The 18,101-nt window shown below is 41.5% G+C and overlaps 1 protein-coding gene across 1 annotated transcript in view; it reads right to left on the bottom strand.

Annotated features, from left to right (window-relative positions):
- The window catches only part of atp9b (ATPase phospholipid transporting 9B), an 83,531-nt gene that overhangs the window by 47,267 nt on the left and 18,163 nt on the right, over positions 1–18,101 (bottom strand). The window contains 4 exon segments of the mRNA XM_034160251.1: positions 2,008–2,066; positions 6,257–6,365; positions 6,476–6,589; positions 15,052–15,202. Of these exon segments, the coding sequence (XP_034016142.1) occupies positions 2,008–2,066; positions 6,257–6,365; positions 6,476–6,589; positions 15,052–15,202 (433 nt within the window).

Consider the following 18,101-nt stretch of genomic DNA (forward strand, 5'->3'; position numbering starts at 1 on the left):
GCAAAAACTGTGAAAACATTCCTTGCAAAAAGACACATAGGGTCAATGTCATGGCCTGCAAATAGTCCGGATCTTAATCCAACTGAAAATCTTTGGTGGAAGTTGAAGAAAATGGTCCATGACAAGGCTCCAACCTGCAAAGCTGATGTGGCAACAGCAATCAGAGAAAGTTGGAGCCAGATTGATGAAGAGTACTGTTTGTCACTCATTAAGTCCATGCCTCAGAGACTGCAAGCTGTTATAAAAGCCAGAGGTGGTGCAACAAAATACTAGTGATGTGTTAGAGCGTTCTTTTGTTTTTTATGATTCCATAATTTTTTCCTCAGAACTGAGTGATTCCATATTTTTTCCCTCTGCTTGGTCTAAAACATTAACTGTTACTGACTGCCACAATTTTTTTTCCTGATTTCTTATAGTTTTTCTTAAAGCCAGAAAGTTGCCATTTTGAAATGACTTTAGTTTTGTGTCATGTCTGTGATCTGCTTTTTTTCTACAAAATTAAACAACTGAATGAACATCCTCCGAGGCCGGTGATTCCATAATTTTTGCCAGGGGTTGTATATACAGTTTTCTTCAGACAAGTCAGGGGATGGATACGTGAACATTCCCAAGACACTGACTATGTCTTGAACATTATTTACATGAATTATGAAGAAATACAAACAGTATAGCACTCTATGGTAAATCTGTGTGGAGTAGATAGTTCTCAAAAACTGACTGTATAAGAATGTGAAGAGTGAGGAAAGCCACCAAGACACCAGAAGTTACAGACTTCTGTGGCTGTGACTGAAGAGATTATGCAATAGTGCAAGTTATGCATTTTGTATCACCACTCCTGCCTCCATAATGGAGTTGCACAGAGAATAATTTTCTCTCAAAAAAAAACATCAAATCTATGCTTGAATCTCCAATGTGCCTTCTGGCAAACTGTAGCTGAACTTTCAAGTGTTTGTTTTTCTTTCTTTTCTTATAGAAACTGTCTCTATACCACTTCATCATGAAGCTGTATAACTGGTGATCACGAAAATACATTTGGTGATGCAACACTCAAGTTGCTGGGATCCTCAAAAGTGAGACACCCGAGTGCTGGATCATGGACAGAGAAACACACCACATGGCAAAAATGCTGTAGCTGACAATGCTTCCCGATCTTCATCTGACTCTCTCTAAGTAAACACTCTTTTGACACAAAGTTTTTTGAGCGTTTCCCAAGGACCCTCAAAAGAGACCTGGTACCAAAGACGTCTAGTCATAACCTTAGATCACTGGTTAATGTCAAAGTCTCACCACCATTCAGTAAGACAGAAAGCACCAGGACCCTAAACATTTGGTCCTTCATACCTTATGACTAAAGTTGAGTGGCTTTTTGAGATTGAAAAATGCCTGGTCATAGCTTATTATAAAGCTTCAGCTACTGCAATGTGTGAGAAATTAAATCTAAATAATGGCTTCCTTTGACGCCAACTGAATCTTCTGCTACAGTTATCAAATATAACTGACAGAAAATAAACTACTTACAATATGAATATAGGGCGGGCACTGAAGGCAAATTAGTATTTATGGTAATAATGTTTGTACACAAAAATAAAAGCATATTTTCCAGACTATAAGATGCATACGGCAAAAAAAAAAAAAAAGTCATTTGAGGGGGGGAGGGGGGGACATAAGCTGCACCAAAGTATAAGTCAAATTTTCTTTTGCAATATATTCACAAAAATCCAAGAGAAATACATTTGGTAAAAATTTGGAAATACTATTCACTAACACAAGCCTGAAGAACAAGAGACTAAATATCTTTAATGTTGAGTTTGTTGTTTTCACTGTACTGAAATCATAGCAAACTGTGATTTTTGAGTACCAATACATTGTTTGTTTGTTTTTTTTGTTTTTTTTGAACATATACGTGACAGGACCTCTCAAGCAAGTACAAAAAAAGTGACATAGTCCAAAAAATATGGGACAAAAATTTAAATCCATACAATGCAAAACCCTCGAAACAATTTTTACCTTCTCAACAATGATCAGGTCTCCAACTTGTATGTCTGAGCTCTTTACTTGAATTTTACCTATGTAGAAAACAGGGTAGATGAAGAAAATTAGACATTAGCAGACATCTACTCTAGTTTCACTTAACCATGATTAGAACATTTTGAATGCTTACCCTTTAAAATGTATTTTTTAGTTACATTAGGGAAAAAAAAACAGCCACATGGTGTGTGCGGCCAGTATACTCTGAGTGCCGGTCTAAATGAGCAGGGTTGCATCAGGAAGGGTATATGCGTATCCGGCATAAAACAAGCCAAAAAAAGGAAGCAGAGTACAACCTGAATTTCCATACCAGATCAGTTGATGAGTTAACAATGACCACCACTGGTGTCGTTGCCCAGCAGGGTACCAGCAGAAATTGGGCTACTGTTGGGTGAAGAAGAGGAGGAGGAGGAAGACAGCATGTTCACAGACAGCATGAAAAGAGAACTGGAAGGGTGGAAGTGAGAGTCAGGGCTTTGAGTGTTGGCAGTAAGATGGGTAAAGACTGGCTGACATGATGGTGAGGAAAAGGGTAGACATATTGTGTGTGCACAAGAGACCGAGTGGAAGGGAAGTAAGAGAAGGAGCATAGGCAGCGGGTTGAAGTTATTGTATCATGGTAAGGACAGGAAGAGAAATGGTGTTGGGGTCATTTTAAAGGAAGTGTATTTTAAGAGTGTGTTGGAGGTTAACTGAGTGTCTGACAGAGTGATGAGTGTGAAGTTGGAAATTGAAGGGGTAATGATGAATATCATCAGTGCATATGCCCCACAGGGAGGTTGTGAAACGAAGGAGAAAGAAGATTTCTGGAGTGAGTTAAATGAGGTGGTGGAGAGTATGCCCAAGTATGAAAGAGTGGTGATGGAACACTTCAATGGGCATGTTGGCGAAAGGAACAGAGGTGATGAGGAAGTAATGGATAGATATGGTATCAAGGACAGGAATGTGGAATGGCAGAGGGTAGTTGATTTTGCAAAAAAGATGAAAATGGCTATGGTGAATACCTACTTTAAGAAAAGAGAGGAGCACAGGGTGACATAAGAGTGGAGGAAGGTGCACAAAGGTGGACAACAGTTTTTGTAGGAGATGCAAGCTAAAAGAAACTGGAGACTGTAAGGTGGTGGCAGGAGAGAGTGTAGCCACACATCATAGGATGGTGGTTTGTGGGATGACTTAGAGGTGAAGAAGAAGAAGGCAGGAGTGAGAGCTGAACAAAGGATCAGATGGTGGAAGGTGAAGGAGGAAGACTTGTGTGAAATTCAGTGAGCAGGTGAGAGAGGCTCTGAATGGAGGTGATGGTCTAGTGGTTAAGCGCTGGGCTTGAAACTAGCGGGGCCTCTGTTCAAATCCCAGCCTGACCGGAAAATCACTAAGGGCCCTTGGGCAAGGTCCTTAATCCGCTAGTTGCTCCCGGTGTGTAGTGGGCGTCTTGCATAGCAGCAGCCTGAGACTGGGGTGAATGTGAGGCATTGACGTGTAAAGCACTTTGAGCGTCTGATGCAGATGGAATAGCACAATATAAATGCAGTCCATTTACCATTTAGGGGAAGCAATTTTGGACAACTGTAAAAATACTGCAGATGTGGTGAGGGAGACAGCTAGGAAGGTACTGGGTGTGACATCTGGACAGCGGAAGGAAAACAAGGAGACTTGGTGGTGGAATGAAGATGTTCAGGAAAGCATAAGAAGAATGAGGTTGACAAAAAATAATTAGGATAGTCAGAAAGATTAACAAAATAGGAGTGCAAGGAGATGCAGTGCAAGGTGAAAAGAGAAGTGGCAAAAGCTAAGGAAAAGGCATATAGCAAGCTGTACAAGAAGTTGAATAGTAAGGAAGGAGAAAAGGACTTGTACCGATTGGTCACACAAAGGGACAGAGCTGGAAAGGATCTGCAGCAGGTTAGGGTGGTAAAAGATGCAGATAGCAATGTCCTGACAAGTGAGGAGAGTGTGTTGAGAAGATGGAGGCAATATTTTGAGGAGCTGATGAATGAAGAAAATGAGAGAGAGAAAAGGCTGGGTGATGTGGAGAGTAAATCAGGAAGTGCAAGAGATTAGTAAGGATGAAGTGAGGGCAGCTATGAAGAGGATGAAGAGTGGAAAGGCAGTTGGTCCAGATGACATTCCAATGGAGTCATAGGAATGTCTCAAAGAGATGGCAGTAGAGTTTCTAACCAGATAGTTGAATAAAATCTTGGAAAGTGAGAGGACGCCTGAGGAGTAGAGACGACGTGGCTGGTTCCTCTTTTTAAGAACAAGGGTGATGTGCAGAGCTGCAGTAACTACAGAGGGATAAAGCTGATCAGCCACAGCATGAAATTACGGGAAAGAGTATTAGAAGGTAGGCTTAGAAAACAGGTGAGCAGCAATATGGTTTCACGCGAAGAAAGAGCACTATAGATGCAATGTTTGCTCTGAGAGTGTTGATGTTTAAGTATAGAGAAGGCCAGAAAGAGTTGCATTGTGTTTTTGCTGATTTAGAGAAAGCTTACGACAGGGTGCCAAGGGAAGAGTTGTGGTATTGGATGAGGAAGTCTGGAGTGGCAGAGAAGTATGTGAGGATACTACAGGACATGTAGAAGGATAGTGTGACAGCAGTGAGCTGTGCAGTAGGAATGACAGACTCATTCAAGGTGGAGGTGGGATTACACCAAGGATTAACTCTGAGCTCTTTCTTGTTTACAATGGTGATGGACAGGTTGACAGATGAGATCAAACAGGAGTCTCCATGGACTATGATATTTGCAGATGACATTGTGATCTGTAGTGAGAGTAAAGAACAGGTTGAGTCTAGCCTGGAAAGGTGGAGATATTCTCTGGAGAGCAGGGGAATAAAAGTCAGTAGGAGCAAAACTGAGTGTGAATAAGAGGGAGCCCTGTGGAAGAGTGTGATTACAAAGAGTAGAAGTGGTGAAAGTAGATGAATTTAAACACTTGGAGTCAACTGTCCAAAGTAATGGAGACTGTGGTGGAGAGGTGAAAAAGAGAGTGCAGGCAGGATGGAGAAAGGTGGAAGGAGTGATTTGTGACCCAAGAATGTCTGCAAGAGTGAAGGGCAAAGTTTACAAGACAGTATTGAGGCCAGCTAAGTTGTACGGCTTAGAGACGGTGGCATTAACAAAAAGACAGGAGGGAGAGCTGAAGATGTCAGAGCTGAAGACGCTGCGATTTTCTTTTGGAGTGATGAGAATGGACAGTATAAGGAATGAACATATCAGAGGGTGGAAGGGTTTGGAGACAAAGTCAGAGAGGCAAGATCGGGATGGTTTGGACATGTGCAGAGAAGTGACCCAGGGTATATAGGGAGACGGATGTTGAAAGGAGGAGAAGAGGGAGGCCAAAGAAGAGGTAGCATGGCCCAAGCAGAGGGTCACCCCTTTGAGTCTGGTCTGTTTGAGGTTTCTTCCTCAGAGGGAGTTTTTCCTTATCACTCCTGCTCTGGGGGTTAGTAAGGTTAGACCTGACTTGTGTGGAGCACCTTGAGGCAACTCTGTTGTGATATGGCACTATATAAATGAAAATAAATTGAAACTTGAAATTGAAAATTAAATTGAGGTTTATGGATGTGCTGAGGTAGGACATGCAGGTGGTTGAAGTGACTGAGGAAGTAACAGAGGGCCGGTTGAGATGGAGACGACTGATCTTCTGTGGTGACGCCTAATGGGAGTAACCAGAAGAAGAAGATTGGAGAAAAAAAAAAATTACAAGGATGAATTTGTAGCCTTTGAAAATCGGGCTACATTTTAAAATCACTGCTGCCACTGCTCTTCTCTTTTTTACTTTCTAACATATTGTCATACTTCATAGTATTAATGTAATCCCCTTCTGTTTTAATTTCTGGCCTAAGCTATTTATAAAAATGGCAGCATATCTGGTTGAGCCCAGTTATATCCACTTGATCCTCTACGACTATCACTGTGCTCACAAGCACACTTATCTATGCAGAGGGTGTACGGGGTGTAAAAGGTGCATCCTCAGCTGTGGCCACTGATATCACACAAAAGGATACAACAAAGATCTTAGCTCATATTGGTGGGGGGGAGGGGGAGAGGGAGAGAGAGAGAGAGAGAGAGAGAGAGAGAGATCAATGCAATTACAGCTAGAGGAATGACCTTTGTTACAAGTGTAGACTTGAGTGAATCGCCTTTTCTGTTTCACGATGTAGTGGAATATCCACTTTCATTACATCATCAACCTGTGGGAGGCATAAGAGGGAATATGAGCTGACCTCGCACTGTGAGCTTGCTGTAGAGTTGAGAATTCATCTCTTTATCTCGGTGGAATCGCCGAACTTCATCCACAGCCTCTCGCACCATGGTAACGGCTAACACAAAACTCTGAGTGATGGAATTACATGGCAAAACAGGTTTATAACATCACCATAATTATCGCCCTGAAATCCTATATACAAACATCAATTATAGAGTAAATATCAAAGTGAATTTACCAGAGGTGCCCAATATGTATACAAATAGCCGATTTTCAATGATGGCACAAATTGTGAACAGGCCACAACCAGGAAGTAGAGATTAAGGAAGAACTTGAACTGCTGGTAGAGAACCTAAGAGGGGAGAGGACACACAGATTTGACAAATACATCAGAGCCAGCAGCCATAAGAAATCTAACAGGACAGATCACTGTATGTGTTTCAAAGTCAATGACGTGTGTGAAAGCCGTTGGCTTTACATCAACCTAATGGAAACGGTGACACACCAATTTGATATCAATACTGCTTGATCAATCAGACATACAGAGCTAGTGACAACAAGAATGAAGCAATCTAAGTAAATGTACTAGCAGTTTGGACGCATTATATCTTAGCAGTAGAAAACCTTTTGTGATGTAACAAAGAACCCAACAGGTCTGTTTATACATGTAAATGACAATGTGCTATATAAAGACAACACCACAAACAAAACTCCAATCATCTCCCATTGAAGGCACTGGACAAGAATTATTTTATTTCATACACATCTTTATGTGATGCCCACACGTGTGAAGTTTCTTTGAAAATCCACTAATCGGTTTAAGATGAGTTGTGCTACAAGACTGCTGGACAGAGAGGTAGATACCTAGATATACAGTGAGGAAAATAAGTATTTGAACACCCTGTGATTTTGCAAGTTCTCCCACTTAGAAATCATGGAGGGATCTGAAATTTTCATCTTAGGTGCATGTCCACTGTGAGAGACATAATCAAAAAAAAAAAAAAATCCGGAAATCACAATGTATGATTTTTTTAAATAATTTATTTGCAAAATCGCAGGGTGTTCAAATACTTATTTTCCTCACTGTACCTCAAATGTTTGGTTGTCAGGGGTATAACTAAACAGCTCCAGTCTCTTGATAAAATTGATTGAGTATGGTTCCTGGTGCAAATCTTGAAACGCATACATTAAATTGTCACCTGTGGTTCACTTTTTGTTAATGAGCCATCCATCAGCAAAGGTCCTGAGTGTTCTATTCTTCTAAGGTCAAATCTTGAATAATGTTTGCAATAATGAGTCTAGCGTATAGTCACAGATTATCAGAGACAATGGGATCAATGGACGACGTTCTACAGTTAATGAACTTGATGACCTTTAAGGAAAAACGCACACTGCTAAACTCAATTTGTGTGTATTTAATAATTCATAGTGAAAGTAGAAAAAAACAGCTGTTGCACTTAGCGGTGATGAGAATATCTATGTCTCCAATGGACAGCTGACATTTTATGGTTTGGGAAAATGGTGAACTACTTCATCATGCAATCATCTGCTATTAAATAACTCACTCTGATGGATCTCTAATAACACCCACAGTGTAAAGTCTTAACTATAGTATGTCTTGATACTAATAACAGCATATACACCGCAGAAATTCAGATCAAACCACCAATGAAAGAGAACAAGCAAAGATAAAATGACAGTTATTAACAAGACAGGGAAACGGCAAACTAAACTACAACAGGAAAGTCTGGAGTCAAAAGGAGCCAAGGAGACAAAAAAACAAGAGAAATTAATAGACGGGATAACATCTTGGTTAGGATCTCACTGGGCCGCAACTACTGGAGAGTAGTTGGAGACACAAAATCACAACAAAACACGTGCATTAGTGACATTTTTTTATTGGGGAATGTCACTGAATTGGTACTTACCACACCTTAGCACATGTCGCCCAAATGTGGGCGCACAGCTGGCTTTGCTGGTGCAAAGATTTGAAATGATGATACATTTGTGCACAAAGTGCTCAAGACGGCTGTGGACTACTGTTATATTGTTATTATGCGAAAAACAGGTTGTAGAAATTCCCCTGTCTGTAGGCACGGAACAAAAAGCACTGTGAAAATAAAATAAATAACAAAATAATAATAAATACATAATAAAGAATAATAATAATAAAAAAAAAGTGTGGACAGCGCACTCGCCGACTTGCAGAATAACGTCCAGGAGCTGCGTCTCATCAATATTATTGTTCCCGTTGACCTACTGTCCTCGTCCTCCGAGGAATGGCTAGCATACAATCCTCCACTGGCTGGCTGCTGGACAGGTGTTATCCAGCCAGCTGATATGCATGCATGGCCGGGCCAATGCATAAAATTTACTTCCACTGGATGACGCGGCTCCTCCAGTGCCAGACAGGACTTGTCCAGCCTGCTGACATGCGTGCATAGCCGGTCGGAGAAGGGTGACTGGAGACTGCTGGACTCCCTCGGCCACTTCTAGGAGCATTGTTCCTCTCCGATCATATAATTGAAAAAATGTCATCAACCCCTCTCAAGTTGTCTCACATGCTGCGCACGTTCTGAGTCCCAGAGACCAAATTCATAAGGGTTCATCACGCATGCATGACTATTTGGCAATGAACTTCACTGCATGAATTTTTTTTAAACAGTTCAAAAATCAAGCGACATTCGAGCAATGCCCTGTGACAAGTGAGGGGATATGATCCCGCATGAACGTCGCATGAAAATGCGCAGTTTTCCCCGTGAATACAGTTAGCAAGCTGTAGCAGCCCAGTGAGATACTACCCTTAGCAACAGAGAAGGCAACAGCCACAATACAGAGAACCAGGAACCAAGAGGGATGTAGGGACACGACTGCTTACATTTAACACACTGTTAAAGCAGTATTTGTGCATTCTACTAAAAAAGAAAACAAGAGTACTCTGACTCTGAGAGCACAATATCTCCCACTGGCAAATGCTGCTTTGGTGTAAGTGTTTGCTACATTCTGATAGCATTTCAAGGACTTGTACCAGTTTTCATAAAATTCATCCAAAATATGTGAGGCTGTGCCTGGATTTCAGAATCCAGGCACCAACTTGTGAAACTGTCAGTGTTCAGATTTGTTAATCAAGGGCTATAACTCTGATAGAATGGGCCCAACTCGAATGTTATGATAATATGTGTATTACCAACCTATAACAAGGATTTGTACCAAGATTAAAGATATTCCACCTAAAAAATGTGAGAGGAGTTAATTTCAGAATGCAGGCACCCACTCATGAAGGTGAGAGTCCAAATTTTTTTCATCAAGGGCCATAACTCTGGTAAAACTGGCCCAACTTGAACGATATGATAATATGCGTATTACCAACCTATAACAAGGATTTGTAGCAGGTTTCATGAAATTCCTAAAAATGTGAGAAGCTGATTTCAGAATGCAGGCACCCACTCAGAGTCCTGTCACACCTTGATGATTTAGCCAGAGTATGCCAAAGTATGAAGAATGTGCAGAATACGCTAGATACATCAAATAAGTTATGTAGCTGTCACACCATGACAATTTAGCCATTGTATGATGACAGCCCAGTTTTCGCCGAGCGGTTCGGTTCTGCACAGTATGGTACGGGTCAGAACGGTTAAGTCTGGCCTTAACTAACAGCGAAGCGATTTAACATAGTGAAAATTCCTCCGATCCTGTCTATGTCTGATGCAGAGACCGTGATCCATGCATTTGTCTCTTCTAGACTGGACTACTGCAATGATCTACAGTGAGGAAAATAAGTATTTGAACACCCTGCAGTTTTGCAACTTCTCCCACTTAGAAATCATGGAGGGGTCTGAAATTTTCATCTTAGTGCATGTCCACTGTGAGAGACATAATCAAAAAAAAAAAAAAAAAAAAAATCCGTAAATCACAATGTATGATTTTTTTAATAAATAAATTAATTAATGAATTAAATTTAATACATTTATTTGTATGTTACTGCTGCAAATAAGTATTTGAATACCTACCAACCAGCAAGAATTCTGGCTCACACAGACCTGTTAATTTTTCTTTAAGAAGCCCTCTTATTCTGCACTCTTCACCTGTATTAATTGCACCTGTTTGAACTTGTGTATAAAAGACAGCTGTTCACACACTCAATCACACTCCAACCTGTCCACCATAGCCAAGACCAAAGAGCTGTCTAAGGACACCAGGGACAAAACTGTAGACCTGCACAAGGCTGGGCTGGACTACAGGACAACACACAAGCAGCTTGGTAGAAGACAACAACTGTTATGATTATTTATTAGAAAATGGAAGAAACACAAGATGACTGTCAGTCTCCCTCGGTCTGGGATTCCATGCAAGATCTCACTTTTTGGGGTAAGGATGATTCTGAGAAAGCGCAGAACTACACAGGAGGACCTGGTCAATGACCTGAAGAGAGCTGGGACCACAGTCACAAAGATTACATTAGTAACACATGATGCTGTCATGATTTAAATTCCTGCAGGGCAGCAAGGTCCGCCCCTGCTCAAGCCAGCACATGTCCAGGCCCGTTTGAAGTTCACCAGTGACCATCTGGATGATCCAGAAGAAGCATGGGAGAAGGTCATGTGGTCAGATGAGACCAGAATAGAGCTTTTTTGGAATCAGCTGGCGCTGAAACTCCAAACCTGAAAGATTTGGAGAAGATCTGTATGGAGGAGTGAACCAAAATCCCTGCTGCAGTGTGTGCAAACCTGGTGAAAAACTACAGGAAACGTGTGACCTCTGTAATTGCAAACAAAGGCTACTGTACCAAATATTAACATTGATTTTCACAGGTGTTCAAATACTTATTTGTAGCAGTAACATACAAATAAATTATAAAAAAAAAAAAAAAAAAAAATCATACATTGTGATTTCTGGATGTTTTTTTTTTTAGATTATGTCTCTCATAGCGGACATGCACCTAAGATGAAAATTTCAGACCCCTCCATGATTTCTAAGTGGGAGAACTTGCAAAACCGCAGGGTGTTCAAATACTTATTTTCCCTCACTGTATTTTCTGATTTACAGCAGTCTAGCATTAGGGGTCTCCAACTGGTTCAAAATGCTGCTGCCAGAATCTTGACAGGAAGCAGAAAGCTTGACCACATTACACCCATTTTGGCATCTCCTCACTGGCTTCCTGTCTCTGTGAGGTCGGATTTTAAGGTTCTGCTATTAGCCTATAAAATTATTCACAGACTAGCACCTCCCTACTAGCTGACCTAAAAAGTCTGCGGGCCACAGAGCCTTCTTTTATCCTGGACCCATTCTGTGAAATGTTTTCCCTATGGAGATAAAACAGTCAGACACTGTCGAAACATTGAAGTCCAAAATTAAGACGCATTTATTCTCCCTCTCGTATGGCTAGCATACTGGCATAGTATGGTACTATGCTTCCTATCCTTTTAAATGAATTTTATTAGCAATGGAACAGGTCTCGACCTCACTTCATCTAAATTCTGGGTCTGTTAGTGAATCTTAGGTCGCTAGCAATCACCTTAGTATTCTCTCTGCTTTTCTGTTGATTTACTGCTGGTGAACCCGTACCTTAGGTGCAGTTTTTCCAGCCGACTGATTCTGCTCTTTTTCTCTCTGTCCGAGGTACTGATTACATCTCACAAGATTGACAGCTGCAAACCACAGGATGCTGGAATGGCCAGAAGATGCCATGCCTAAAGCTGATGCAGCACACTGCAGTCTGCGTTTGGAATGAACGTTGCCACAGTGACAGGCCCACTGACGGCATGAGGAATGAACACTGGCTCTTCACCACAGGGCACTGGATGACACCTGCCTGCGGCGTAAATTCTTGCGTGGTCATGCCAACAGTTGCACCTAGATTTTTATGCTGTTTTGATTTTCCGTATTCTGTTTCTTCAGCTTTGTAAAACTTTGTAAAAAGCTTGTAAATGTTATAATGGGTTAAGCAGTGGATCAAATCTCTGAGTCTGGTCTGCTTGAGGTTTCTTCCTCAATTTCATCACAGGCAGTTTTTCCTTGCCACTGTCACCTGTGTGCTTGCTCTAGGGGTTGGTAAGGTTGGACCTCACTCGTGTGAAGCGCCTTGAGGCAGCTTTGTTGTGATTTGGAGCTATATAAATGAAACAAATTGAAATTGGCTTGATTTGTGTTTCCACCCTTATGTTCGGCAGAAGGAACATGTCATCAAGCACGCATTGCGCACCCTCTCCCCTCCACGCAGAGGCCAAAGAGAGTAATTTAACATTATTTGAATTTAATTATATTTTTGTCTTGGTGGATCATGGGATTTATTTTCATCGTGTGCAGAATGCTGAAGAGTCGACTGATGTCTGTGATAAACGCTGACGTGAACAAATGAGGCGCTGTGACTCTTTCAACTTTTAAAATAAGTTAAGTTTCTTGTTGTGTCACAAAGCGCCAGTGTCCTCTGGTTCAGGCTGAGAAATGCACAAAACACAGAGGGACTAATTTTAAAATGCTATGTCGCTTCAGCCACAACAAGGAACTACAGTATTTTCAGATGTTGTTTTCCAAAATCAGGACGCATTATGTGGATATGTCAGGCCGTGATGATGAATCCAACTGAAATGAACTGGTAAGATTAAAACTTTACATTTACTCAGAATGGTTTTAATATTGGAAACAGCCACTGTATGCATGAGGACTGTAGTTTTCAGTTGTTCAGCCAGCAATCAATAGACAGCATCAACGGACGTATTTCGACTTGTAACTTACAAGAAACACGTCAACAATCGCATAACTTACCTACAGCTTATGGCCCATGTATACGAGACATACATCAAAAATATTTTGCATGCGCAAAACTTTTTGACATACATGTTGTATTATGAGGGATACAATGAGGCAAATAAGTATCTGATCCATTATTGATTTTGCAAGTTTTCCCACCTACAAAGAATGTAGAGGTCTGTCATTTTTATCATAGGTACACTTCAATTGTGAGAGACAGAATCTAAAAAAAAAAAAATTCCGAAAATCACACTGTATGATTTTTAAATAAATAATTTGCATTTTATTGCTTGAAATAAGTATTTGATACAATAGTAAAACAGACCTTAATATTTGGTACAGAAACCTTTGTTTGCAATTACAGAGTTCAGATGTTTCCTGTAGTTCCTGACCAAGTTTTCACACACTGTAGCGGGGATCGCTGTATGGAGTCCACTCCTCCATACAGATCTTCTCCAGATCTTTCAGGTTTTGAGTTTCATCTCCCTCCAAAGATTTTCTATTGAATTCAGGTCCGGAGACTGGCTAGGCCACTTCAGGATCTTGAAACACTTCTTACGGAGTCACTCCTTAGTTGCCCTGGCTCTATGTGTTTGGGGTCATTCTCATGCTGGAAGACCCATCCTCAGTGCTCTGACTAAGGGAAGGAGGCTGGTTGCCAAAATTTGCGATACATGACCCCATCCATCCTCCCTTCAATACGGAGCAGTCATCCTGTCCCCTTTGCAGAAAAGCACCCCAAAAATGATGTTTCCACCCCCAAGCTTCATGGTTGGGACGGTGTTCTTGGAGTTGCTCTCATCCTCCAAAGTGGAGTTGATACTAACAAGCTCTATTTTGGTCTCATCTGACCACATGACCTTCTCCCATACCTACTCTGGATCATCCAGATGGTCAGTGGTGAACTTCAAACAGGCCTGGAACATGTGCTGGCGTGAACAGGGAGACCTTGCTGCCCTGCAGGATTATAACCCATGATGGCGTAGTGTGTTACTAATGTAATCTTTGTGACAGTGGTCCCAGCTCTCTTCAGGTCATTGACAGGTCCTCCCATGTAGTTCTGGGCTTTCTCAGAATCATCTTTACCCCATGAGACGAGATCTTACATGGAGCCCCAGACCGATGAAGACCGACAGTCATCTTGTGTTTCTTCCATTTTGTAATAATTACACCAACAGTTGTTGCCTTCTCACCAAGCTGGTTGCCTGTTGTCCTGTAGCCCATTCCAGCCTTGTGTGGGTCTACAATTTTGTCCCTGATGTCCTTAGACAGCTCTCTGGTCTTGGCACGGTGGATAGGTTGGAGTGTGATTGTTTGAGTGTGTGGACAGGTGTCTTTTATACAGGTAACGGGTTCAAAGAGGTTCAACAGGTAATGAGTGCAGAATAGGAGGGCTTCTTAAAGAAAAACTAACAGGTCTGTAAGGGCCAGAATTCTTGCTGGTTGGTAGGTGATCAAATACTTATTTCATGCAATAAAATGCAAATTAATTAATTATAAATCATACAATAAGATTTTCAGATTTTTTTCTTTTTTAGATTCTGTCTCTCACAGTTGAAGTGTATCTACGATAAAAATTACAGACCTCTCCATTCTGTGTAGATGGGAAAACTTGCAAAATCGACAGTGGATCAAATACTTATTTGCGTCACTGTATCAGCGTGTTTCAGTGTGCTTTTAACTTATACAAAACTTACCCATAACTCATTAGACGTACACCTGCATATGCCAGCGTTATTAATATGGTCAGCCTACGCTGGCTAAATCATCAAGGTGCAACAGGGGTGTCATGAAACTGACAGTCGAGATTTGTTAATCAAGAGCCATAACTCTGGCAAAATGGGCCCAACTTGAATGATATGATAATATGTGTATTACCAACATATGCCAAGGATTTGTGCCAAGTTTCATGAAATTCCTCCTAAAAATGTTAGTTCAGAATGCTTATATCCTTTTTGGGGCAGACAGACAGACAGACAGGCAGACAGACATAATCCAGCAAGGGATAAAAAAAAAACCTGGCAAGTTAAAAAAGGCAAAATATTGTTCTCCACAAACACTCACGCCAGGCACAAAGGTGAAGATGTTGTACTTCTGGTTTTTGATGCTGTTTTTGGGGTACTTCTCTTCACATTTCTCTGGACAGCCAAGCCAAACCGTCCTGGCCTTCAGCTCTTTCTTCCTCCGACAAATATGAGCCAAGCAATCACAGCAGCTAAGAAGACACAGGACACAAGGAAAACAGTTTAGGCAAGCCAAATGTTGCCTGAGCATGGCTTCGCTGATTAACACGTGTTCATCCCAACGATTTCTGATTTGGGGTTGTATTTTGAGCTGCGTCATCCAAAGCTCGTTATTTTGGTACTTTTATTAGTGTTTAATTAATATGGGAACAAGCCACTGCAGAGTGACGTTTCCTTCAACTGACACTTTCGAAGAAGTTGGCAACAGCTATATGTGGTCTTATCATAAGCACAAAATCCAAACAATGTGTGTGATAAATGACAATCACAGCAGTTTGGCCTGCACCAGAGGGGAGAGGAAAGAGAAGCATCAGTGCATAAAGTCATGCTGATCGACTTGGCTTTTCCACCTTTTAAGCTAGATGGCAAAAACAAAACTAAATAAATAAATGAACTGTGGTAAAACATCTTGTTTGTATTGGCATCACTGTTCTCCATCTCTGTGCACTCAGAGACCAGATTCATAAGAGCGATTATATAAGCAAATGAATGCTATTTAAATAATATGCCATTTGAACAGTCAGGGCTTATTCAGTTTGAATTATTTGTCTTTTATAATCCTGCACTAAGCACACATAAAATTACTGGAAAGCATCAAACTGGTCATCTGTGAAAAATCCGATTTGTTCATTAGTGCGGGGATGAGGCGGGGGATCAATACACAATCTGAAGCGGAGAGGCGAAACGCCACTGAAACCTCCACGAAACATTACTTTTGGTGCTAAAGTCATGCACAAACATTAGTTTACACAGATACACTTTATTTTAAAGGGGCTTCGTTGAAGAGCAACACCTGCTGATAACTGAATAATCTCCACCATTCTGTTTGACCTGAAAATCTTTTTGGACTGACGGTGCGCATCGAGCAACCCGACCAAAAAACATGCCCTTATCGTCTCTTTGCACTTCATGCACAACTACCAGTGCGTTTGAAATGCAAACTGATCATCCTGAGCATACTTACTGACAGTATGCACCCCAGATATATTTATCCAAAGACAAAATACAACTTTTAGAAAGGCTCAAGGTCTAAACTCTAACCTAAAAAAAGACAAATCTGGTGACTTTGCAGCACAATCATTTATTGATATGCTGAAATCACAAAACCTGTTTATTATTCTCTGCAAATATGTAACCTGGCAAATATTCTTTAACCATGTGATGAACTCAGTCCTTCTGTATGATGATGTAAACATCAGGGTTGTAATTTGTAAAACCTGCCGATGTGGTGAGAAGGAACAAATACAGCATTGCGTGGTTATTATAAATTTATATTTGGTTTTCAAATGTATTTCCTCCCATTCAGTAGTCCATTGAAGACCAGTAAATTAAGTTGATATTCTTTTCCATTGCAATAACAGCCTGCTCTGTCTGAAGCTTTTAAATATTAAATTCCTCATTTGATATAGATGAACAGCTCTGATTCATGCAGCAGGTGACAGTATTCAGCAGGTGGCAGCACAGTATGTGCCTTCCCTTTCATGTTAGGAATAATGTCCAAAACAGATATTTCCGAAGGATTCTAAATGTTTTGAAGCAGTGTTTCGAGTTTATCGCTAATTTGTAGTAGCAATGAAAACATGTTTTGGCACCATCACCCGCCGCGTGATCTGTATGTGCTTTTACTTCCCAAATCTGTTGTATATTTGGGTTAGAACTGTAAAGTCTTCCTTTTAATGTGCATCTCTGAACAAAGTTCAACATGAGTGTTTCAAAAGCTTAAAAACACTTAAAAGCAGCATTTCGAATTAGACATCAGTAATGTGCAACAACCACAAAATGTTTTGGCACCATCCACAACCACATGCTCTATCTATGCTTTATTTCTACTTTTACGTCCTGTTTTCTTCTTTATTTCATCTTAAATTTGTACAAACAGTTTATATCATACTAGTGCATTGCCCAAGGGGATCCACGGGTTCTAGATGGGTAGTGTTTATAAAATAGGCAACTGATATTTTTCAAGGGTGGTAATAAAGTGTGCAAAATTTCTATAACAAGTTGAAATGGTGTTTGATTCCAGAATGTTTTCAGAACCTTAGACCTCAAGAATTTTTTGAAGAGGAACTCAACCCTGGAATAGACCTTACCGGGCAGGCTGAGGAGTGTGATCCCCCTATAGTTGGAACACACCCTCCAGTCCCCCTTCTTAAACAGAGGGACCACCACCCCGGTCTACCAATCCAGAGGCACTGTCCCCAATCACCACGCGATGTTGCAGAGGCGTGTCAGCCAAGACAGTCCCACAACATCCAGAGACAAGGTACTCAGGACAGATTTCATCCACCCCAGGAGCCTTGCCACCGAGGAGCTTTCTAACCACCTCGGTGACTTCGGCTCGGTAAGGTCTATTCCAGAGTACTGGAGAGTAGAATTCGACCGATGGTCGACCCTCGGATTCAGGAGGAGCAGTGTGGTTTTTGTCCTGGTCGCGGCACACTGGACCAGCTCCATCGGGTGCTCGAGGGTTCATGGGAGTTTGCCCAACCAGTCCACATGTGTTTTGTGGATCTGGAGAAGGTGTTCGACTGTGTCCCTCGGGGCAACCTGTGGGAAGTGCTCCGGGAGTATGGGGTCCGGGGTCCTTTGCTAAGGGCTATCCGGTCCCTGTACGACCGCAGCAGGAGCTTGGTTCGCATTGCCGGTAGTAAGTCAAACCTGTTTCCAGTGCACGTTGGCCTCCGCCAGGGCTGCCCTTTGTCACCAGTTCTGTTCATTATTTTTATGGACAGAATTTCTAGGAGCAGCCAGGGTGTAGAGGGGGTCTGGTTTGGGAACCACAGAATCTCGTCTCTGCTGTTTGCGGACGATGTGGTTCTGTTGGCTTCGTCAAATCAGGACCTTCAGCGTGCACTGGGGCGGTTTGCAGCC

This window comes from Thalassophryne amazonica, chromosome 20 (assembly GCF_902500255.1).
Source record: "Thalassophryne amazonica chromosome 20, fThaAma1.1, whole genome shotgun sequence".
Lineage (NCBI taxonomy): Eukaryota > Metazoa > Chordata > Actinopteri > Batrachoidiformes > Batrachoididae > Thalassophryne > Thalassophryne amazonica.